We start from the raw sequence: 23256 nt of genomic DNA, 5'->3' as shown, positions 1-23256 counted from the left end.
TGTACTCCAGCCTGGGCAACAGAGTGAAACCCTGTCCCAAAAAATAAAATGAAATATAAAATCTTTACTTGGCATATTTTTTCGGGGAAGAGGGTTACTGCACTTATCAATTAGTGACAACTTCTCAAGGACTTGTCAATACAAGTGATTTAATTTTTGACTTTCCCAGTAAAATGGTTATCAGCATAACCATTTTATATAGCAAGACTAGACACCTGTCCAGCATCACATCTGCTTGTTGGAATCTTTACTACAAGCAAAGAGAATATGGACATGCTGCAGGCTAGATGGGCCTGATCCACTCCATCTTCGAGGACATTGGACAGTGGCTGTCAGGTATTCAGTCCCCGCAAGGTTTAGAAGACAACTGATTAGCATTTAAAAAACAAGAAAAGGGGCAGGGCAATGGCTCACTCCTGTAATCCCAGCATTCTGGGAGGCCGAAGCAGGAAGATCCCTTGAGCTCAGGAGTTCGAGATCAGCCTGGGAAACATAGTGAGATCCATCTCTATTAAAAAAAAAAAAAAGTCCATGCAGGTCACCGCAGACTGAAATCTATTGCCTAGTGACATGTAGCAAGTCCAAGTACAATACACAGAACTCTATTTATAATTTGCTGCTGTTGCAGAAATTTGAATATGCTGGCTAGACACTCTGGCCTATGCCTTTAATCCCAGCACTTTGGGAGGTTGAGGCAGGCAGATCACTTGCGGCCAGGAGTACAAGAATAATGTGGCCAATGTGGCAAAACTTCATCTCTACTGAAAATATAAAAATTAGCTGAGCATGGTGGTGCATGCCTATAATCCCAGCTACTCAGGAGGCTGACGCACGAGAATTGCTTGAACCTGGGAGGGAGAGGTTGCAGTAAGCTGGGATCGCACCACTACACTCCAGCCTGGGCAATGGAGCGAGCCTCTGTCTCAAAAAAAAAAAAAAATATATATTTAATATGCCACAGTGATATCCTGCCATTCACAACATCACACCTGTGTGTGTACTATGTTTGTACGGCACAGGTTTGAGATATAAATGCTTGTCATGCCCCAACATAAAGCACACAATGCACATTTAGTTTTAGTTTAGGAACTTACACCACTTCGTCAATAAACTTCTTTTGATCCTCAGGAACTGTGACAGGACACTTTGAAGTGTTAGGAGAAACGTAGGATAGAGCTCCTGCACCATTCGCCTGGGAACGTTTTTCATCATACTGCTCTCTTAACTGTCTTTCTTCTTCCTGATTTAAATACGGAATCCCTAAACATGATTTTAAAAAGAATCCATCAGCAGAAGTAACTGTTTAACATAAAATTTGTTTAACAAACCAAAGAGTCTAAATTACTCAAGAAAAATTTACCATATTTAACTACATCTCAAAAAATGAAAAGAAAGGGAAGTGATTTTGAAATGTGTTTATTCATTCATTCATCCATTAATTCAGTCTTCTTTCAAGAAATATTTATCTGGCACTCATACTGTGCCAAAGCATTATATTAAGCACTGGGGAATAAAGAGTGACAAGATGATGCATCCTGCTCTGTAGTAAAGGGAACTACTTCTGACAAGATAATCAGGAAAGTCAGGGAAAACCCAAAGGATGAGAGTAAGTCAGATATGAAAGGAGCTATGGAAGAGTCCTTTGGGTAAGGGAAACAAGTATGAATACCCAAGTGAAAATGGCTTCAACTGTTTCAGGAGCAGCAAGGAGCTGGTGTGGCCAGAATGCTGTGAGCAAAAACAGAATGGTACATCATCAGCTTGCAGAGAGTATGGCATAAGATTCTGCAGAGCCCCATAGGCTGGGATAAGAAATGTATGCTAGTCTAACAGTGACTGGACACCATTAGAAGATTTTAAGCAAGATAATTACTTTATCTGCATAATGCTTTAAAGGCCATGATGACTACTCAGAGTGGAAGTTAGGAAACAAGTTAGGAGCAATTTTCCAGGCAAGAGAACACTGCTCAAATCAGAGGTCAGCAAACTTTGTTTTGTTTCGTTTTGTTTTGAGACAGAGTCTCACTGTGTAGCCCAAGCTGGAGTACAATGGCACAATCTCAGCTCACTGTAACCTCTGCATCCCAGGTTCAAGCAATTCTTCTGTCTCAGCCTCCTGAGTAGCTGGGATTACAGGCGTGTCACCACATCCAGTTAATTTTTGTATCTTTTGTAGAGATGGGGTTTCGCCATGGTGGCCAGGCTAGTTTCGAACTCCTGACCTCATCGCCCGCCTCAGCCTCCCAAAGTGCTGGGATTATAGGCAGGAGCCACTGCCATCATGCCCAGCCAACAAACTTTTTCTTAAAGGGCTGGATGGCAAATGTTTTAGGCTTGTGGGCCACATGGGGGTCTCTGTCACAATACTCAACCCTGCCGCTGTGGCACAAAAGCAGCCATACACCAAATGTACATGTATGGGCATGGCTGTAGTCCAACTAAACTTATTTACAAAACAGGCAGCTATCAGTGGGCTATCATTTATAACCCTGTGATAGGCTATAGAGATGGCAGGGTAGATGGAGACAGTGATTTTCTAGACAGAAGAGGTAACACTTACTGACATCCTGGAGATGAAAGATAAAGGGAAAGGCAAAATCAAAAACAATACCTTGCTATTTGGTTCAAGTAACTGGGAAGACGGTAGGGCTACTAACCGATGTGAAGACACAGGGGAAAAATAGGTTTTTGGGGTCCAAAGAGTGAAAATCAAAAGCTACCTTTCGGACTTACTATGTTCTTTTTTCTTTTTCTTTTAGGAGACAGCGTCTTGCTCTGTCACCCAGGCTGGAGTGCAATGGCGCGATCTCAGCTCACTGCAACCTCTGCCTCTTGGGTTCAAGCAATTCTCCTGCTTCAGCCTCCCGAGAAGTTGGGATTACAGGTGCCCATCACCACACTTGGCTAATTTTGTATTTTTACTAGAGACAAGTTTTCACCATGTTGGCTTGGCTGGTCTTGAACTCATGACCTCAGGTGATCTGCCCGTCTCAGCCTCCAAAAGTGTTGGGATTACAGGTGTGAGCCAACACACCCCTCTGGACATTTAAAATTGTCTAAAGGGATACACAAATTAAAAGGTACAGTTACAAGCCTATAGCTCAATAGAAAGGTGTTGAGGTATAAATTTAGTTATCATAGGGATATGGGTAGTATTAAAAGCCATGAGGTTAGGGCACAGTGGCTCACACCTGTAATCCCAGAACTTTGGGTGGACGAGATCCCCTGAGGTCAGGAGTGAGATGCGCCAGACGAACATGGAGAAACCCCATCTCTACTAAAAATACAAAATTCGCTGGGTGTGGTGGCACATGCCTGTAATCCCAGCTACTAGGGGGGCTGAGGCAGGAGAATTGCTTGAACCTGGGAGGCGGAGGTTGTGGTGAGAGACACACCATTGCACTCCAGCCTGGACAACAACAATGAAACTCTGTCTCAAAAAAAAAAAAAAAAAAAAGCCAAGGGAGGCCGGGCGCAGTGGCTCACACCTATAATCCCAGCACTTTGAGAGGCCGAGGAAAGCAGATCACTTAAAAGGTTAGAAGTTTAAGACCAGCCTGCCTAGCAAGGTGAAATCCCCTCTTTACCAAAAAGTACAAAAATCAGCCAGCCATGGTGACACACGCCTGTAGTCCCAGCTACTCAGGAGGCTGAGGTGGGAGAATCAAGTGAACTCAGGAGGTGGAGGTTGCAGTGAGCCATGATCAGGCCACTACACTCCAGCCCGGGCGACAGGGTGAGACTCCATCTCAAAACAACAACAACAACGCCATGGGATACTCAAGAATTTTAGAAAGAACAATGAACATGAAAACCACCATTGGTCAATAATAATTGCCTGAAGCAAGAATTCTCAATGGACGCTAAAACTAACTGGCAAAAAACATGGTCCAAGTTAACATCACCAGTAACAGGACAAATGACAAATGTGCCTTATAGTATGATACACTGAGAAGGACATAGACAGAGGAGAAGCAGGGAAGGCAACGGACAATGAAAAAGCAATGGAAGTCAACAGATTGCTGAAACAGGTACTACAGCAATTGAGTTAGAAGTACAAGAAGCAGGGCTCTCAAAGAAAGAAACATTAAAAGACTAAAGACAACAAATGAGGCCAGGAACAACAGCTCATGCCTATAATCCCAGAGCTTCAGGGGGCTGTGACAGGAATACTGCTTGAGACCAGGAGTTTGAGACCAGCCTGGACAATACAGTGAGACCGTCTCTCCAAAAATGTAAAAATTAGCTGGGCACGAAGGTATATACCTATGGTCCCCGCTACACAGAAGGCTGAGGTGGGAGAATCACTTGAGCCCTGGAGGTCAAGACTGCAATGAGCCGTGAATGTGCCAGTACACTACAGGTGACAAAGTGACACCCTGTCTCAAAACAGAAAAAAAACAGATCATGAGAGGTGCTGTTTTTGACCTTAAGACCCATGACACTGCCATTGGTATAGAGGACTGAAGAGAGACAGAAGAAAAGACTGCTGACTGCCTGGTCAAGAAACAGGCCAGAGCATTTGCTGCTTATCCTTGTGGATACTGAAGTCACCCAGAGAGGGGCAGGGGTGGAGAGAATGATAATGCACTAAAGCCAAGGCTATGATGCACACTACACTTACAGGAGTCAGCAGAGAGGGACTGCGGAGCTGGTGACAGCCCTGAGAATGGTGACTCCTGTATAAAAGAAAATTCAGGTGTCTGAAGGTGGCATGGGGAAACAAGGAGGACCCCTAGCACAGTTTGGCCAGAGGAAAACAAGAGTAAGAGGGAAAACCACCAAGGATAAGGAAAGCTGCAGGGGGAATCCAACAAGAGGAGTCACCTGGTTTCCTTCCAGACAAGGAAATCAAAGGAAATTGAGAGAACACTACTGGAAGAAAGGGGCCTGATATTTTTAAAGAGCCTGAATGGAAAGGAAAATGGAGAGAGATGAGGGTCTAAGTCAGATTTAGAGAGTATCAATAACAGCATGTGATGAGGCTTGGTAATATGGATGACCTGGGAGTCCTGACTCTTGTGACTAAAATATTCCAGGGCCTGACTATACAACAGGAGAAGGCGGCATATCCAACCTGGCTGCTTTTCTTCATTTCTGAAAACAAAACAAGTCAGAAACTATACAGATAAAGTGGTTCTTTCCAGCGATGCCTGCACTAGTCCAATATAGTGCTTTAAATGCATTTGGAATTTCTATTTTATAACAGCTTTCAGAGTCAAGTATGAGACGAATAAAAAAAAATTTCTTTCTAATACCCAAACTGTATTTCACTGCTGGTTCAGTCACTATGTGAAGCAGTTTGGCTCAAAAAAAGTTTGTTTTTATTACCTCCAAAGATCAAAATCAATAAAAATTAAAATGCAGCACCACTAAAGCAATTAATAAACAATATGGGCCAGGCCCGGTGGCGCATGCCTGTAATCCCAGCACTGAAGAGTCAAAGATGAATGAAACATTTGAGGTCAGGAGTTCAGGACCAGCCTGGCCAACATAGTGAAACCCGCCTCTACTAAAAATACATAAATTAGCTGGGCATGGTGGCATGAGCCTGTGGTCTTGACTACTTGGGACGCTGGGCACGAGAATCACTTGAACCCATTAGGCAGAGGCTGAAGTGAGTCGAGATCATATCACTGCACTCCAACCTGAGCGACACAGTGAGAATTTGTCTCAAAAAAATAAAATAAGCCAGTACGGCATGGGTACTGAACACCTTGCAAAGAGGTTCTGCTGAGAACAGGAGAATTCATTTGAGGGCCATGTACTTTTTTTTGAAAAAATTCAGTATTTTTGTTGGGATAAACCTCCTTCCTTCCTTCCTTCCTTAATTTTACATTCCCCATGGGGAAAAAATTTATGTAAATAATTAAATTAAAATATTGACCTTCTACATACTTAATACCACTGCAAAAAACCAGTCTTTCCCAAACACTTTTAGAGAAACAAATGAAGAGAAAGGAAAACCAATCTGAAACGCTCTGATGTCCGGTACTCATGCACCCATTTATGCATCAAATATTTGGTGGTCATCCCCTGATAGAGAAGGGAAATCATGTATGCAAGGGGATGTGAAATGAACGAGACACAGTCCCTTCCTCAGGTGCTCCCCAGGCCATCCCCCTCACAAGTCAGTCATTATCAATCGTGCAGTCTCTGCACTTTGCTTCTCCCATGAGAAACTAAGAAACACTCTCCAACTATTAAAAAAGCAACAGGCAGGTCGGGCGCGGTGGCTCACGCCTGTAATCCCAGCACTTTGGGAGGCCGAGGCAGGTGGATCACCTGAGGTCAGGAGTTCAAGACCAGCTTGGCCAACATGGTGAAACCCCATCTCTTAAAAAAAAATAATAAAAATAAAAAAGCAACAGGCAGCCGGGCACGGTGGCTCATGCCTGTAATCCCAGCACTTTGGGAGGCCGAGGCAGGTGGATCATGAGTTCAAGAGATCGAGACCATCCTGGCCAACATGGTCAAACCTGTCTCTACTAAAAATACAAAAATTAGCTGGGCATGGTGGCATGTGCCTATAGTCCCGGCTACTCAGAAGGCTGAGGCAGGAGAATTGCTTGAACCCAGGAGGCAGAGGCTACAGTGAGCTGAGATCATGCCACTGGCACTCCAGCCTGGCACCTGGCAACAGAGTGAGATTCTGTCTCCAAAAAAAAAAAGCAACAGGCAGGCAAGGTGTGGTGGCTCACACCTGTAATCCCAGCACACTTGGGTGGCCAAGGCTGGTGGATTGTTTGAGGACAGGCATTTGAGAGCAGCATGGGCAACATGGCAAAATCACAGCTCTACAAAAAAAATAGGAAAATCAGCCAGGCATGCTGGTGCACAGCTGTAGTCCCAGCTATTGGTGCAGGTGAGGCGGGAAGATCACTTGAGCCCAGCAAGTCAAGGCTCCACTAAGCTATGATTGTACCACTGCACTAAGCCTAGGTGACTGAGCGGGACCCTGTCTCAAAAAAAATTAAAAATATTACCCGTCAGCAGAGGTGTTATAAAAAATAAACATGCTGGGCACAGTGGCTCACGCCTGTAATCCTAGCACTTTGGAAGGCCAAGGCAGGAGAATCATAAGGGTCAGGCGATCAAGACCAGCCTGGCCAACATGGTAAAACCTCATCTCTACTAAAGATACAAAATATTAGCTGAGTGCAGTAGCACATGCCAGTAATCCTAGCTACTAGGGAGGCTGAGGCAGGAGAATCACTTGAACCTGAGAGGCAGAGGTTGCAGTGAGCCGACACCGTGCCACTGCACTCCAGCCTGGGTGACAAGGGGAGACTCCAACTCAAATAAATAAATAATAAAACAAAAATAAGCATACACTGGTTGGAAAAGAGGGTTTTCATTACAGTATCAGTGGAATATAGGACGTTTGTAAAGTACACCCCTCTTATCACACTGGAAGAAAACAAGGAAGCATTCCCCACAGGAGGTGAGTTAGGCCACTAAGTCACGCCAATGGTAGAATAAACTGCACTCAATAAAAACAGGAGTTTGAGGCCAGGCACAGTGTCTCATGCCTGTAATCCCAGCACTTTGGGAGGCTGAATGGGTGTATCATGAGGTCAGGAATACAAAAATAAGTCAGGCATGGTGGTAGGCACCTGTAATCCCAGCTACTCAGGAGGTTGAGGCAGGAGAATTGCTTGAACCTGGGAGGCGGAAGTTGCAGTGAGCCTAGACAGCACATTGCACTCCAGCCTGAACAACAGAACAAGATTCCATCTCAAAAAAACAAAAACTCAGGAGTTTAAAAGGCCTTATCAGAGTTAAATGAAGTTGCATCTATTCTTCTGGTCAGTTCATGTCTGATTATGTTTTTCGTTTTTTTTTTTTTAAAGAAAAGGTCACAGTAAGCAAGTTTTTAAAAATTCAAAGGCTGCACGTGTACTGGCTGCACACGCATGCTGGAACTCTGAGACTATGTCTCAGCAGGCACAAAATAATAATTCTCAATCAAGTCCAGACCTACTTCCCAAAGACATTTCGAAAGTTTATAAGCTCTAAAGATACGTCACACATAATCTTACCATTGCGAAAAACTTTATTAAAATCAAATCCCTGGCTTGCTAGAAAGTCAATGCTGGAGCTCTGAAACAGAGAAAACACAACACACGTTTTGGGGTGATTAGTGGCAGGAACATAAAGAGATGCAGAGAAGTAACTTAGGCAAAAAAAAAACAAAGATAATCAGGCAAGGAAGCAATGTGCAAGAGTTCACAATACAAGGAATTTCTACTCTAAAAACCATCCATTAACTTGCTTAAAACATCCGGGCTCTGGCTGGACGCAGTGGCTCAAGCCTGTAATCCCAGCACGTTGGGAGGCTGAGGCGGGTGAATCACGAGGTCAAGAGATCGAGATCATCCTGGTCAACATGGTGAAACCCCATCTCTACTAAAAATATAAAAATTAGCTGGGCATGGTGGCATGTGCCTGTAATCCCAGCTCCTCAGGAGGCTGAGGCAGGAGAATTGCCTGAACCCAGGAGGCAGAGGTTGCGGTGAGCCGAGATCACGCCATTGCACTCCAGCCTGGGTAACAAGAGTGAAACTCCATCTCAAAAAAAAAAAAAAAAATCTGGGCTCTTCTCCTTTATGGCTTACAGAACAAACATTCTTCATTTCACAATTTTTTTTTTAATAGAGACAGGGTCTCCCTATGTTGCCCAGGCTGCTCTCGAACTCCTGGACTCAAGCGATCCTCCCGGCTCAGCCTCGAAAAGTGCTGGGATTACATATGTGAGCCACTACAGCCAGCCTGCTTCATAATATTTTTTAAAAATCCACTGAGTAGACCAGGTGTGGTGGCAACACAGTGACATCCCATCTCCACAAAAAATTTAAAAATTAACCAGGCATAAAAGCACATGCCTGTGGTCCCAGCTACCTGGTGGCTGAGGCAGGAGAATTGCTTGAGTATGGGAGGTCAGAAGGTTGAGGCTGTAGTGAGCCTGAGTGACAGAGTGAGAATTTGTCTCAAAAAAGATCAAAAGAGAAGTTCCCAATAATAAGCCTTACTAAACAAATGTATCTCAAACCTAGTATGAGCCAAAATATGTTCCCAGAATTAAATAAAAATATTAGACTAAACTGTACATGGTAGCTCACACCTGTAATCCCAGCACTTTGGGAGGCTGAGGTGGTTGGATGGCTTGAGCTCAGGAGTTTGTGTGACCAGCTCAGAAACATGGCAAGACCTCATCTCAATTGAAAATAATAATAATGAAATTATTTTAAAATATGCATATATTAGGCTGGGTGGAGTGGTTCACAGTTGTAATCCCAGAACTTTGGAAGATGAAGGTGGGAGAATTGCTTGAGCTCAGGAGTTCAAGACCAGCCTTGGACAACACAGGGAGACCTGTCTCTATAAAAAATTTAAAAATTATGTGTGGGGGTTCCCATCTGTAGTCCCAGCTACCCCAGAGGTTGAGGTAGGAAAATCAGAAAACCATTTGAGCCTAGGAGTTTAAGTCTGCAGTGAGCTGTGATCACATCACTGGACTCCAGCATGGGCAACAGAACAAGACTCTATTAAAAAACAAAACAAAACAAAAAAATACTGTATTAAGTAAACGATACTACAGATGAAACACAAGTATGGCAAAATTATGGAGTTCATACTAAAATGAACTTAAGAAATAAGCATTACTGGCCAGGTGAGGTGGCTTATGCCTATAATCCCACCACTTTGGGAGGCGGAGGCAAGTGGATCACGAGGGTCAGGAGTTCAAGACCAGTCTGGTCAAAATTGTGAAACCCCGTCTCTACTAAAAATACAAAAAATCAGCCGGGCATGGTAGCACATACCTGCAATCCCAGCTACTCAGGAGGCTGAGGCAGAGAACTGCTTAAATCCGGGAGGCGGAGGTTGCAGTGAGTTGAGATCACATTACTGCACTCCAGCCTGGGCGACAGAGCAGGACTCCGTCTCAAAAAGAAAAAAAAAAGCAAAACTCCATCTCAAAAAAAGAAATAAGCATTATTATAGCTACTCTAATTTTATTCTTGGTCAAGTCAGAACATCAGCAGGCTACACACCTGAATCATTTTAACCTGGTCCCTTTACTGTACTGTACTTTGACACTATGTCATCAGTCTACATTGAAGGACAATGTAACCAACACTACCATTAAACTTATCACAGTACTGACTTTAGAGACATGATTAAAGACCAAGTTTTCTAGAGTAATGATTTATAATTTGAGGATAAATGCTGAGGTGTCTATTCTGGGGAAAGCTATGTTAATCCTGAGTTCTGGACTGTCCTAATCCTATGGACCACGAACTGTATTTCCCTCTTTTCTCTGCTGCTAAGAAGCTCAAGGACAAACAAATGAAACTTTCTTTGGCACAAATTCTGTGTTGTATTCATACCATGTGATTATATCATTTTTCTTTTCTTTCCATTTTTCATTTACTTATTTTTTAAAATCTTATCTTAAAAGGTGAATACCATATATACCTTTAATAGCCAATACAAATCGTTTTGAAATGTTCAGATATAAAAAGACAATCTTAACACAGAAAAACACACATACAAATGAGAGTGCATGCAAATCGCTTCCATCATGTCCAGGCTTTTATACTTTACAACAAGCAAACTTTCCCTACCCCACTTCTTTTTTAATCCTGTCCTGAATCAAGAGTCAATGAATTTTGATTTGTCCTGGGGCTTCTTTCTGTCTACCATGGCTGACTGTTCTTCTAATTCTACCTACCTAAGGCCAGGTGCAGTGGCTCATGCCTATAATCCCAGTGCTTTGGGAGGCCGAGGCAGGTAGATCACAAGGTTGGAAGTTCAAAATCAGCCTGGCCAACATGGTGAAACCCCATCTCTACTAAAAATACAAAAAATTAGCCAGGCGTGGTGACTCCCACCTGTAATCCCAGCTACTCAGGGCCAGAGGCAGAATCACTTCAACCAAGGAGGCGGAGGTTGCAGTGAGCCAAGACCGCGCCACTGCACTCCAGCCTGGGCAACAGAGCAAGACTCCTCGAGAGAGAGAGAGAGAAAAAAAGCAAAATAATTCTGCCTACCTAAATATTTCGTCTGTGACAGAGGCAATGAAAGACAAATTGTGGAAGGCGTTTTTGTCCTTCTAGTACTAGACCCAAAACATCCTACTTTCCTTTATCCCACTAAATTCAAAGTCAGATTCATCTATGCCTTCTCTGAAGCTGTTTATTTTCTAATTAAAACAACACTCTTTGGATTGTACAACAATGTGAATGTACTTAATGCCACTGAACTACACACTTAAATATGGTTATAGTAATAAAATGCATGTTAAAAATTAGTAAATTTATGTTAAAACAGTAAAATTATATTTTACCACAATTTTTAAGAAAACCTTTGAACTAATAAAACCTATGGGCTTTACTAGCCACTACCTTTGATTTGTCATAAATGTAATGTTTTCAAGATTCAAGAGATGAGGCTGGGAGCAGTGGCTCATGCCTGTAATTCCAGCACTTTGGGAGGCCGAGGCAGGCGGATCCCCTAAGGTCAGGAGTTTGACAAGACCAGCCTGGCCAACATGGTGTAATCCTGTCTCTACTAAAAATACAAAATTAGCCAGGTGTGGTGGCACGCACCTATAGTCCCAGCTACTTGGGAGGCTAAGACAGAAGAATCACTTGAACCCAGGAGGTGGAGGTTACAGTAAGTCAAGATCCTGCCACTGCACTGCAGCCTGGGTGACAGAGTGACATTTTGTCTCAAAAGATGCAAGACATGAGAACAGCTATTTGGGAGGACAATTTGAGACATCCCTCAAAACTTTAAATGTATATATCCTGTGTCTCAACAACTTCCCTTCCAGGAAATTTATCCTACAAAAAAATTGTTACATATACAAAAAGATGTACTACACATAGAAGTTGACTATAGTATTGCTGATAACCACTGGAAAGCCTCCAAATTTCAATTAAGTAACTGATTAAACAAATTATATGTATCCATACTATGAAATACAAAGACATTCCATAGAGTGGCAAATATGAGTTTCATAAAATATGATTATTAGAATTCCACTTATATTTTTTAAAACATTAACCTGGCACAGTGGTTCACGCTTGTAATCCTAGCACTTTGGGAAGCCAAAGTGGGCAGATATCTTGAGCCCAGGAGTTTGAAACCAGCCTAGGCAATATGGTAAAACCTTGTCTTTACAAAAAATACAAAAATTAGCTGGGGGTGGTGGCATGTGCCTGTAGTTCCACCTAATCAGGAGGCAAAGGTGGGAGATCACTTGAGTCGGTGAGGTCAAGGCTGCAGTGAGCCATGACTGCACCACTGCACTCCCGCCTTGGTGACAAAAAAAAAAAAAAGCTAATACACATGCGTGTCTAGGCATATGGGGATATGTATACATGTACATAAAAGCTAGGAAAAAAAGGAGTAAAATGGGAAGAAAGTAGCATAGGAAAAGGATGTAAGAAAAGAAACACATCTGGCCAGACGCAGTGGCTCACGTCTATAATCCCAGCACTTTGGGAGGCTGAAGCAGGAGAATCACCTAAGGTCAGGAGTTTGAGACTAGCCTGACCAATATAGTGAAATCCGGTCTCTATTAAAAATACAAAAGTGCCGGGCGCAGTGGCTCACACCTGTAATCCCAGCACTTTGGGAGGCCAAGGCAGGTGGATCATGAGGTCAAGAGATCGAGACCATCCTGGTCAACGTGGTGAAACCCCATCTCTACTAAAAATACAAAATATTAGCTGGGCGTGGTGGCGCGTGCCTGTAATCCCAGCTACTCAGGAGGCTGAGGTAGAAGAATTGCCTGACCCCAGGAGGCGGAGGTTGCAGTGAGCTGAGATCGTGCCATTGCACTCCAGCCTGGGTAACAAGAGCAAAACTCCGTCTCAAAAAAAATAAGAAAAAAAGAAAACATAGGTGAGCATAAACAGTGTAACTGCTTCTGGGCTGTCTTTTTGGAAAGGATACACATATACTCTGCTTTTCCAGAAAATAAAGCTCTACACCCTTGGAGTGGATGCAAGGAGAATGAGTTAGGACAGGAAGAAGCCTCTAAGTCTTTTGTTTATTTTAACGTTTATTTTAAAATAGAGATGAGGTCTCAATGTTTTATGCCCAGACTGGTCTCAAACTCTTAAGCTCAAGTGATTCTCCCGTCTCAGCCTCCAAAACTGCTAGGATTATAGGTGTAAGCCACAATGTCTGGCCAAGAAGCCTGCTAGTCTTGATGTGTAGGTTCAACTTGGAGTAAGACATTAAAAATCCCAAATGCAGTTACGAAGCTATATTCTCAAATTCAACTTTAAAATCACTAAAGCTCATGTTCTCATATCCATCTGCCTGTCCTTGCATCTTATTCCTTAATTCATTCTAAAGCAAAGGAGGAGATAACAATGTCATTAATTTATTACCATAAAACTGAAGGTCAGAGCTGAAATGATTTGCCACAAAGCCCAAAGTTAGTAGTAGAACCAAATTCTGATTCCACATCTCCATGCTGCCTCATCAGCAATTCAGAAAAGAAAAAACTCAATATGCTACTTACCTGACAAACAAATTTGACATCTGGTGAAGATCTATTGAAGGGTTTTGGGAAAACATAGAAGTTAAATGACTTCATTATATACCTGGGATAAAAAAATACAAGGAGACTTAGGAGGTTATATTATGCCACAAAAACAGAATTCCCAACGTTTGTTAAAATAACCTACTTTGAATCTGTGTAGTCATACTTAAACGTGCAAAGGCCAAACTGAAACAGCAAAAAGTCCATGGAATGCTGGAAAAGGGAAATAAAACATGTCACAATAGTGCTGCATATTCCATCTGAGCATAGCATTCTCAAACAGGTGGTAATTCCGAATTACTCAGTGAGACTTTAGCAGAATATTTCCAATTAGAACAGATTACAACTATGAATCTGAAGCATTATTAATTTGTATACATTTCATAATACTTTTCACTTTTTTTTTTTTTAAAGATGGGGTTTCACCATGTTGGTCAGGCTGGCCTTGAACTCCCAACCTCAGGTGATCCACCCACCTTGGTCTCCAAAGTGCTTGGATTACAGGTGTGAGCCACCATGCCTGGCCTACTTTTCACATTAAAGGACCTATTTATCCATCATCTAGAGAATCATATTAGGCCTATTTCCAAATGATTAAAATAACTGCATCATATTTCCTATAAATCAAATTAACACTGAAAATGCTAAACCTTCCCCAAAATGTTTTCCAGCAAACAATTATTTTTGCTGTTTTAAATATCATTAAAAATAAAAAAACAAAAACAATAAAATAAAAAACAAAATTTTTAAAAAAAGGAAAAATAAATAAATATCATTAAAATAATACTTTAAGGCCAGGTGTGGTAGCTCACACCTGTAATCCCAGCACTTTGGGAGGCTGAGGCAGGAGGATCGTTCAAAGCCAGAAGTTCTAGACCAGCCTGGTCAACAAACTGAGACCCATCTCTACAAAAGAATATTGTATATATATATAAAAAAAAAAATTGGTTGGGCACAATGGCTTGGGCCTGTAGTCCCAGCTACTTGGGAGGCTGTGGCAGGAGAATCATTCAAACCAGGAATTTAAGGTTCCAGAGAGCAATGATCACACCACTGCAACCCAGCCTGGATGACAGAGCGAGATCTTATCTCTAAAACAAGACAAAACAAACAAAAAAATACACTTCATGGCTAGATTTGAGGAGAAAGCACTGCACTTAGAAAACCTTAATGCACAAGTTTAATAACAATATTTCTCTATCATTAACGTAAAGAAGACCAAGATGGAAAAGAAAAACATTTTCTAGCACATCCACTTGCCTTTTTAAGCTTCTGATACCTTTCTTCTGGAGTGTCAAAACCATTTGTTAATGCAGAGACTGAAGGTCCATCACTAATTCCTATATTTTAAGAAATAAAAATTTTTATCTAATAAATGCTAACATAAAAATGCCAGTCAACCATTCAGTGCCTCAGTGATATCCTATCATGAATTAAGGTTATTTGGAAGCACTCCCTAACTTAACTTTTTCAAAATTAGCATTAACTGCACTGGGCACCAGGTTAAACCCTCTAGTAACAAACTTAGAGACATGAATGTTTCAACTTGAAAATAGGCAGTTTCAGTGTCTAAAACGTGACTAAAAACACACTAATCATTTAAGAAAACCACCTCTATGCTTAAGTTTTGCTGCTTTAAAGGATTCTTGTATAAGCAGACATCAATAAATCCTTAGGTATATTATTGCCGGAGTTCAAATCTTGGTCAAGAGTTTGGAGTGGTTGATATCTACACAAACAATGTATTTTCAAGGTCAAGAAAAAATTATTTCTGGTGAAAACTCTTAGCTTCCTAGGGAACTGACTCCAACTAGCAACTGCTTAAAGCCAAGGACAATATTTACCCTTGCATAGATTCCTGCATGATTCAAACATGGAAAATCAGATAGCAAAAATGGATATCCATATCAAAGGGAGTGAACCGTTGAAACTGACATCAACAATTTAAAAACTAGCCGGGCATGGCACAGTGGCTCACGCCTGTAATTCTAGCACTTTGGGAGGCCGAGGTGGGTGGATCACCTGAGGTGAGGAGTTCAAGACCAGCCTGGCCATCATGGTGAAACCCCATCTTAAAAAAAAATAAAATAAAATAAAAAAATAACTAGTCTTTGCTACCTCTAAAAAAGGGAAAAAAGGCCAGGCGTAGTGGCTCATGCTTATAATCCCAGCATTTTGGGAGGCTGAGACAGGTGGTTCATTTGAGGTCAGGGGTTCAAGATCACCCTGGCCAAAAGGGTGAAATCCCATCTCTACTACTAAAAATACAAAAATCTGCCAGGCATAGTAACACATTGCCTGTAATCCCTGCTACTCGGGAGGCTGAGGCAGGAGAATTGTTTGAACATGGGAGGCAGAGGTTGCAGTGAGCCAAGATGGGACCATGGCACTCCGGCCTGGGTTAAGAAACAAGACTCCGTCTCAAAAAAAAAGAAAAGAAAAAAGGCGGGTGGGGAACTTGCAACTTTAAGTGTCAGTGAAGTATTTACCGCACACACACCAGCTGAGGCAGGCAATGGACATGGACATGTGCACTAATGCATAAAGGAATATCTCATTTAACTGCAAAAACCTGACCCTAGGCAGTCACAACAGGGCAAATATTCTAAGATTCCACTTATAAGGAGATGTCAAGGGCAGTCAAATTCAGAGACAAATAATGATTGCTAAAGGCTGGGGAGGAATGGCGAGTTCAATGTGTAAAGAGTTTCAGTTTGTGAAGATGAAGAATTCCTAGAGATGAATGGTGATGTTTGCACAGCAATGTGAATGTACTTAATGCCAATTAACTGTAAAGTCACTTAAAATGGTAAATGTCATGTTATATATATTTTACCATTAAAAAAAAGTCTGACCCTAATCCTCAAGCTCTCCAAAATGTATATGCTGCAGTTTTAAGCAGCACCAAAACCATCATCTCTATCTGCCATTCTGAGTCCAACACAAACCCATGGCATCTCTTCCTTTCTTCCGTGCTTTTGAAACGTTTAAAGGGAAACGTTGAGACCTGTGAAACCCACCCAAGGCTAACAGTGAGAAGCCACCATCAGGCATAAGAAGTCGGGGGCTGGGAGAATTGAAGGAGCCTTGGCTACGCATTTTAAGGTTCTAGCTCTGAGCTTGCAAGGGAGGGATACCTGAAAACTCCCCATCGATGGCGAAGAAGTCTGCCTCCTCTATGGCCTGGTACACTTTGTGAAGATTGCTCTTAAAATCTGCGGAGAAACCGAGAAGAGGCTCAGAACCGTTGGCCTAAATTCCTGCTAAGGGGAAAGGAAAGGAGGGCCGAGGAGCTCCTGGGGCCGAGAGCCGGAAGGGGACAGGTCGCAGGGGTGTGCACCTGCACGAAGGGATCAAGTCCTTGAGGGGTGCATGGGCCAGAGGGGTATAAGGCCCAGGGGGTGCCCGAATCGGAGGACAACGCCCCGAGGGTGCCGCGGTTGGAGAAGTAAGTACAAGGCCCCGAGGGTGCACGGTACGCAGCGGGACAAGACCCCAGGAGGCGCACGGGCTTAAGGAGGTAAAAGCCCTTAGGCGGCTACCTCAGCCCCAGTCCCAGCCAAACAGGCCGGCCATGGTCTCGGCCTAGCAGGCCAGGGGCAACCGGGTGTGGGGAGGAGGGGAAGTGCACGGCGGACACGCACTGCTCCTGATTATCTCCATTCTGCAAAGTGGCCGGAATCCCGGCCCTACCCGGGCCCGCGCCCGTCTCAGCGGTTCTACTCGCCGAATTCCGCGGCAAACGCGGCTGTAGTAGCGGCAGCAGCAGCAGAGACGGGGCCGCAACTTCCGGACACAGCCCTCGCCTGCTGCGCTTGCGTCAGCGCCTGCGTCGGCGGCGGGGGCGGGGCCAAGGCTGGGCTTCTTTCCTTCCACCGACAGGGTAGGGGCGTGGCTATCGAAGTCCCAAAGGCGTGGCCTAATTTGTGCGAGCATTCAGTTTAGCAGGAAAAAATGTGCCTGTCTCGACATCCAGTCGACCAGGAAATACTGGGTTTCTATTATGTGCTAGCCATCCTTATAGGGGTGTAGATACAGTGATGAACAGGAAAACGTGCTCCCTGCCGCACTGTAGGTTAAACTTGGGATGAGGGGAAATTCAGGCAAGAGTCAAACTTGCCACTTGAGAACACATGAAAATCGCTATGAAGAAAAAAGAGCAGGGTGAGCCCGGGGCGGTGGCTCACGCCTGTAATCCCAGCACCTTGGGAGGCCGAGGCGGGCGGATCAAGAGATCAGGAGTTCGAGGCCAGCCTGGCCAATAAAGTGAAACTCCATGTCTACTAAAAATACAAAAAAATTTAGCTGGGCGTGGTGGCTGGCGCCTGCAGCTACTTGGGAGGCTGAGGCAGGAGAATCGCTTCAACCTGGGAGGCGGAGGTTGCAGTGAGCTGAGTTCATGACACTGCACTCCAGCCTGGGTGACAGAGTGAGACTCCATCTCAAAAAAAGAAAAGAAAAGAAAAAGAGCGGATGCTGTAATAGAGAATAATGGAATCCGGGCGAGGTGGCTCACACCTGGAAGCCTAACACATTGGGAGGCCGAGGCGGGAGGATCACTTGAGCTCAGGAATTCGAAACCAGCCTGGGAAGCATTGTGAGACGTGTCTCTTAAAAAAAAAAAACCCTAAAATAAAAAGAATGATGGAGGTTGTTAGGTGATCAGGGAAAGTAAAGCTGAGACCTTTAGCTACTGCACTAGCTTCTGGGAATACTATGTCGAGTGCACCATATGAGGTCTGGCTCCAGTGGAATTGTATGCTGGTTTGGGGTTGCTGTTCTCCAAAGCCTAGAATTGGGCTGACACGTAGTAGAGGCTCAATAAGCATGGGTTGTGTGAATACATTCAGGTTCTTTCAAAAAAGCCAACTCTGAAAAGTTGGTTAGGGCCCGGCACAGTGGCTCACGCCTGTAATCCCAGCACTTTGGGAGGCCGAGGAGGGCAGATTGGTTGAGACCAGGAGTTCGAGACCAGCCTGGGCAACACAGTGAAACCCTGTCTTTACTAAAATACAAAAAATTAGCCAGGCATGGCGGCCTACGCCTGTAGTCCCGGCTACTCTGGAGGCTGAGGCAGGTGAATTGCTTGAACTCGGGAGGAGGAGGTTTTAGTGAACCAAGATTGTGCTACTCCAGGCTGGGCGACAAATCGAGACTCCGTCTCCAAAAACAACAACAACAACAATAACAGCAACAGAAAGTTGATTAGAAGACCTATTTTCAAATCTACCTCGGCCACTTATTATCTCTGGAATGTATTAAACCTTCCTAAACCTCAATTTCCTGGGATCGTATTGAGGCTCAGTAGTGGTAATGTACATGAATTGATAAGTACTGTATTAACAAATCTGTATAAATAACTGTTTAATGGGGGCCTGCCAACGTGGCTTACACCTGTAATCTCAGTGTTATGGGGGGCTGAGGCAGGAGCATCACCTGAGTCCAGGAGTTACAGACCAGCCTGAGGAACAGAGGGACACCCTGTCTCTACAAAAACAAAATGAAATTTTAAACTGAGTCAGGCGTGGTTGTGCACGCCTGTAGTCCCAACTATTCAGGAGGCTGAGGTGGGAGAATCGCTTGAATCCGAAAGGCGGAGGTGGCCGTGAGCCCAGACCGCGCCACTGTACGCCAGCGGGGCAACAGCGAGACTCTACCTCAAAAACAAATAACAAGAACAAAACAAAACCAGATATCAGCATAAGTTCTAGACGCTGTGACCTAGACGCTGTGAAGGAGCGAAACGTGGTGATAAAATCATTTCAGGCTGTGCGAGGTAGCTCACGCCTGTAATCTCAGCACTGAGGAAGACTCAGGCAGGAGAAACCCTTGAGGCCAGATGTTCAAGACCAGCCTGAAAATCCCGATCCTTTTGTTTCAATAGAAACAAAAGTCACTTAATTTCGATTCCTAACACCGCAAATTGAACTTATAGTCCTGTGATTTTCTGCATAAAATGTGAAGGCAAAAAATAACTGTGGAGAGTACCGTGAGGTATTGTAATATTATTTTAATTTCTGGGCAAAGCTTGTATCCTCCGGATACAAAAACGGCCGCCAGGAGGGAGGAGCGGACAGCGACACACACCCGTCACGCTTCGGGGTGTAACTTCCGACACTAGCCCTTGGTCTGTGGGAGAAGAGGAAGGGGCGGAACCGGTGGTGTTACGCTTGCGCCCCTTCCTCCGGCGGTGAGAGGCCGCTCTAGGCAGCGGGGAGGTCGCGGAGTTGAGGGAGTAGGGAAAGGAGAGCGGCCTCTCCTCTATGGTCGCAAGGCCGGAGCATTTTCACCCAAAGTCGGTCCTAAGTTACTTCCGGTAGCGAAGCCTCTACCTCTTCCTCTGCTCCCGCGGGGGGTCCGGGCAGGGAATAATGGCCGAGTGGGCCCCGGGACAAGTGGAATGGTAAGCCGCGGCACGGCTGGGGGGTGTGAGGGGGCGATCCGGGCTTGATTTCGAGTCGTGATGTGGAAGACTGAGCGTCAGTCCTCTTTGCGGAGCCGCCCGGGCCGGATCGGAGGAGGCGCTTCGGCCTCTCCTCACGCAGGCCGGAGTCCTGAGCATCCCCAGTCTTGGCCGCGGGGTGCGGACTTCAGCTTGGCCAATTGCCCTATCCCTTCCCGAGAGCCCCATGTCCGCACAGCCGGTGGCTGGGCCTCGCTTGCGTCCTGTAGGGGATCAAGGGTCAGAGCCACTCGCTCCAGGGGCTCCCTAGGGTGGGAAGGAGGAGGTGTCGCTTCTAAACACCTTGGAGGGGGACCACGGGACGCCTGCCAGCCAGGAGCGCCTGCCCCACCCTGCAGCAGCCGGGCCAGACTTGATGAGGCACCTAATAGTCGCCAGCGTGAGCTTGCGGTCTCATTGGCGAGGCACGTTCCCGGCCCAAGGCGCAGCGATTGTGCCCACTCTTTAAAATAGGGTGACCGAAGCGCAGAAGAGAGAAAGTGAAACCCCAAAGGCATTCTGGGGCCAGGCAAGTACTCCGCTCTTCTGATTCTGCGCGTTGCGGCTCGGAAATAACTTGGGCAAAAGGGAATTTTTTTTTCCTTCTTTTTTTTTCCCTGAGACGGACTCTCACTCTGTCGCCCAGGCTGGAGTGCAGTGGCGCGATCTCGGCTCGCTGCAACCTCCGCCTCCCGGGTTCAAGCGATTCTCCTACCTCAGCCTCCTAAGTAGCTGGGATTACACAGGCGCTCGCCACCACGCCCAGCTGATTTTTGTACTTTTAGTAGAGACAGAGTTTCACCATTTGGTCAGGCTGGTCTTGAACTCATGAACTCGTGATCCGCCCACCTCGGCCTCCCAAAGGGCTGGCATTACAGGCGTGAGCCACCGCTCCCGGCCGGGGATTTTCTTTTCTTGAAAAAGCAGGCGAGAGGGGGCGACAAATGAAAGTCAGGTTGTATCTAAACGGGGATCTTTGGCGGGGCGGGAGGCAGCACCCTAGCTTTAGCGGAAAAGAGAAACTGAGCCTAGTCGCTGTTAAGCCCTCAGCTGTCACCGTTGGGTCCTCCCTGCCGAAGCCCATTGGTCGGTCCTTTGGGGGTGGTCTTGATGTCACGCTCCGAATGGCCAATAGGAAAGAGCTTTGCTCTCAGGGCACACCCCCGAGCCGGCCAGGACTGCACGTGCTGATGGGGTTATTTTGTTTTTGTCGCTGCTGTTTTGTCAACACCCAGCCTGGGTGTATCCTGACAGATGTGCTCTGCTTTTCCATATATACATAAACTTGATGGAAAAAATTGTATTTCTCCAGGGCAGTTCTTTTCGTTTGCTTTTTGGCTCCAGCGTTTGGCACTGGCACTAAGTATGTAGCCATCACTCAATAAATGCTGCTACTGATAATTCTGTTAATAATGCTCGTCAGCCACACAGCAAACTCTTTGACTATCTATTTATAGTTTGTCAACGAGACCTCACAGCAGGGCGGGGCTCCGCAGCTCACGCCTGTGGTCCCAGCAGTTTGGGAGGCTTAAGTGGGAAGATCCCTTGAGTCCGGGAGACCACACCAACCTAGGCAACATAGGGAGACACTGTCTCTTTAAAAATTGTTTTAAAAGTAAACCTCCCGGCCGGGCGTGGTGGCTCATGCCTGTTATCCAAGCACTTTGGAGGCCAAGGCGGGCGGATCACCTGAGGTTGGGAGTTCAAGACCAGCCTGACCAACATGGTGAAACCCCGTCTTTAAAAAAAAAAAAAAAAAAGTAAACCTCCCAGCTGGGTGCAGTGGCTTATACTTGTAATCCCAGCACTCTGGGAGGCTGAAGCGGGTGGATCAGAAAGTCAGGAATTTGAGACCAGCCTGACCTCTACTAAAATACAAAAATCAGCCAGGTGTGGTGGCACATGCCTGAAATCCCAGCTACTCAGGAGGCTGAAGCATGAGAATCGCTTGAACCTGGGAGGCAGAGGTTGCAGTGAGCCAAGATGGTGCCACTGCATTCCAGCCTGGGAGACAGAGTGAGACTCTGTCTCAAATTAAAAAAAAAAAAAAAAAAAGGGAAACCTCCCAACTGCCCTTTGAAGTTGACAGGATTATCCTAGATGAGATCAATAGGGAATAGGAAGTTTAGGAAGAATAAATTGTGACCAGATTTGAACTCAGATTAGTGTCACTCCTAAGACTATACTGTTTCAACTCTACTAACCTCTCTAATGAGAAATTATAGTTCAGGAGATGAGAAAATATACACAAATAAAAGTTTAAATAAATAAATGTACACAAATAAAACAGACAGAGACAAGAAAGATTAATTTGAGTGTTGGGGGAGTTAGTCATTAAAGACTTTTAAGTGACAGTTGATTTGGGTCTTTTCAGTTGGATACATTTGACCCAGCAATATTGTGAAGCTGTGTTACAGATGAAGGGAACAGTGAGAGGGTAAGGAAAAACGTCCAAGGCTGGATGCTGTGGCTTACACCTGAAATCCCTGCACTTTGGGAGGCCAAGGAGGGCAGATTGCTTGAGCTCAGGTGTTGAAGATCAGCTTGGGATACATGGTGAAACCCTGTCTCAACAACAAAAAAATATGTAGAAAATTCAGGCTGGAGTAGGGGTATGCACCTGTAGTCCCAGCTACTCAGGAGACCGAGGCAAGAGGATCGCTTGAGTCCTGGGGGCGGAGATTGCAGTGAGCCGAGATCATGCTACTGCGTTCCAGCCTGGGCAACAGAGCAAGACCCTTTCTCAAAAATTCCCAAGGAACAGGACTTAATAGGTAGGACTACAGTGTAGTGTGAGCAGGGAAGTAGAAAGGGAAAATCACAGTGATAGTAACAGGTAACATTGACATGGGCACTTACTGTGTGCCAGCACTATTTTGAGTGCTGTGCATATATTCATTTAATCCTTTCAACAACTCAGGCAAGTATAACTAAGACCCCCATTTTACAGATGAGGTACCGGAGGCACGGAAAGGTTAGGTGATTCTTCTGGTATCATGCAACTAATCATTGGTGGAGCTGGGATTTTAACTCATTCTGGTCCCAGAGTTTGGGCTCTAAGTTAAAGTTATGTTTATTGCTAGTGGACTATAAAGAAACAATGATCAGCTTACCACTGTGGGTTTTATTTTCTTGTAGTGGGGAAGATTTTGAACAAATAAGGGACTTAATCAGACTGGGAGGATGACTCAGGCAATGGAGAAAGGATTGATTGGTGGAAAGAGGAGACCGGAAATGTGATTTGAACTTT

At 44.8% G+C, this 23256-nt stretch overlaps 2 protein-coding genes across 12 annotated transcripts in view; one reads left to right on the top strand and one right to left on the bottom strand.

Moving 5' to 3' along the window:
- The window catches only part of PARN (poly(A)-specific ribonuclease), a 199287-nt gene extending 181932 nt beyond the window's left edge, over positions 1–17355 (bottom strand). For all 3 annotated transcript variants that reach the window (XR_004731710.3, XM_009009177.5, XM_035266989.3), the window contains exons 1-7: positions 17209–17355; positions 16702–16779; positions 14825–14904; positions 13710–13777; positions 13544–13625; positions 8043–8103; positions 1095–1260 (exon numbers count right to left, since the gene is read on the bottom strand). Coding sequence is in view for 2 of the 3 variants with exons in the window: in XM_009009177.5 (XP_009007425.1) it covers positions 1095–1260; positions 8043–8103; positions 13544–13625; positions 13710–13777; positions 14825–14904; positions 16702–16779; positions 17209–17227 (554 nt within the window). In the remaining variant the exon portion in view is untranslated. The remainder of the gene's footprint in view (positions 1–1094; positions 1261–8042; positions 8104–13543; positions 13626–13709; positions 13778–14824; positions 14905–16701; positions 16780–17208) is intronic.
- A 2524-nt stretch (positions 17356–19879) lies between these two features.
- The window catches only part of BFAR (bifunctional apoptosis regulator), a 41170-nt gene continuing 37793 nt past the window's right edge, over positions 19880–23256 (top strand). For 7 of the 9 annotated variants that reach the window (XM_078344701.1, XM_035266987.3, XM_078344703.1 and 4 more), the window contains exon 1: positions 19880–19967. Coding sequence is in view for 1 of the 9 variants with exons in the window: in XM_035266987.3 (XP_035122878.3) it covers positions 19936–19967 (32 nt within the window). In the remaining 8 variants the exon portion in view is untranslated. Of the gene's footprint in view, positions 19968–20480; positions 20536–23256 lie in introns of all 9 variants that reach the window. The other 2 variants (XM_078344704.1, XM_078344700.1) reach the window with 1 other exon arrangement.

This window comes from Callithrix jacchus, chromosome 12 (assembly GCF_049354715.1).
Source record: "Callithrix jacchus isolate 240 chromosome 12, calJac240_pri, whole genome shotgun sequence".
Classification (NCBI taxonomy): Eukaryota; Metazoa; Chordata; class Mammalia; order Primates; family Cebidae; genus Callithrix; species Callithrix jacchus.
This window is presented reverse-complemented; position numbering and strand designations above follow the sequence as displayed.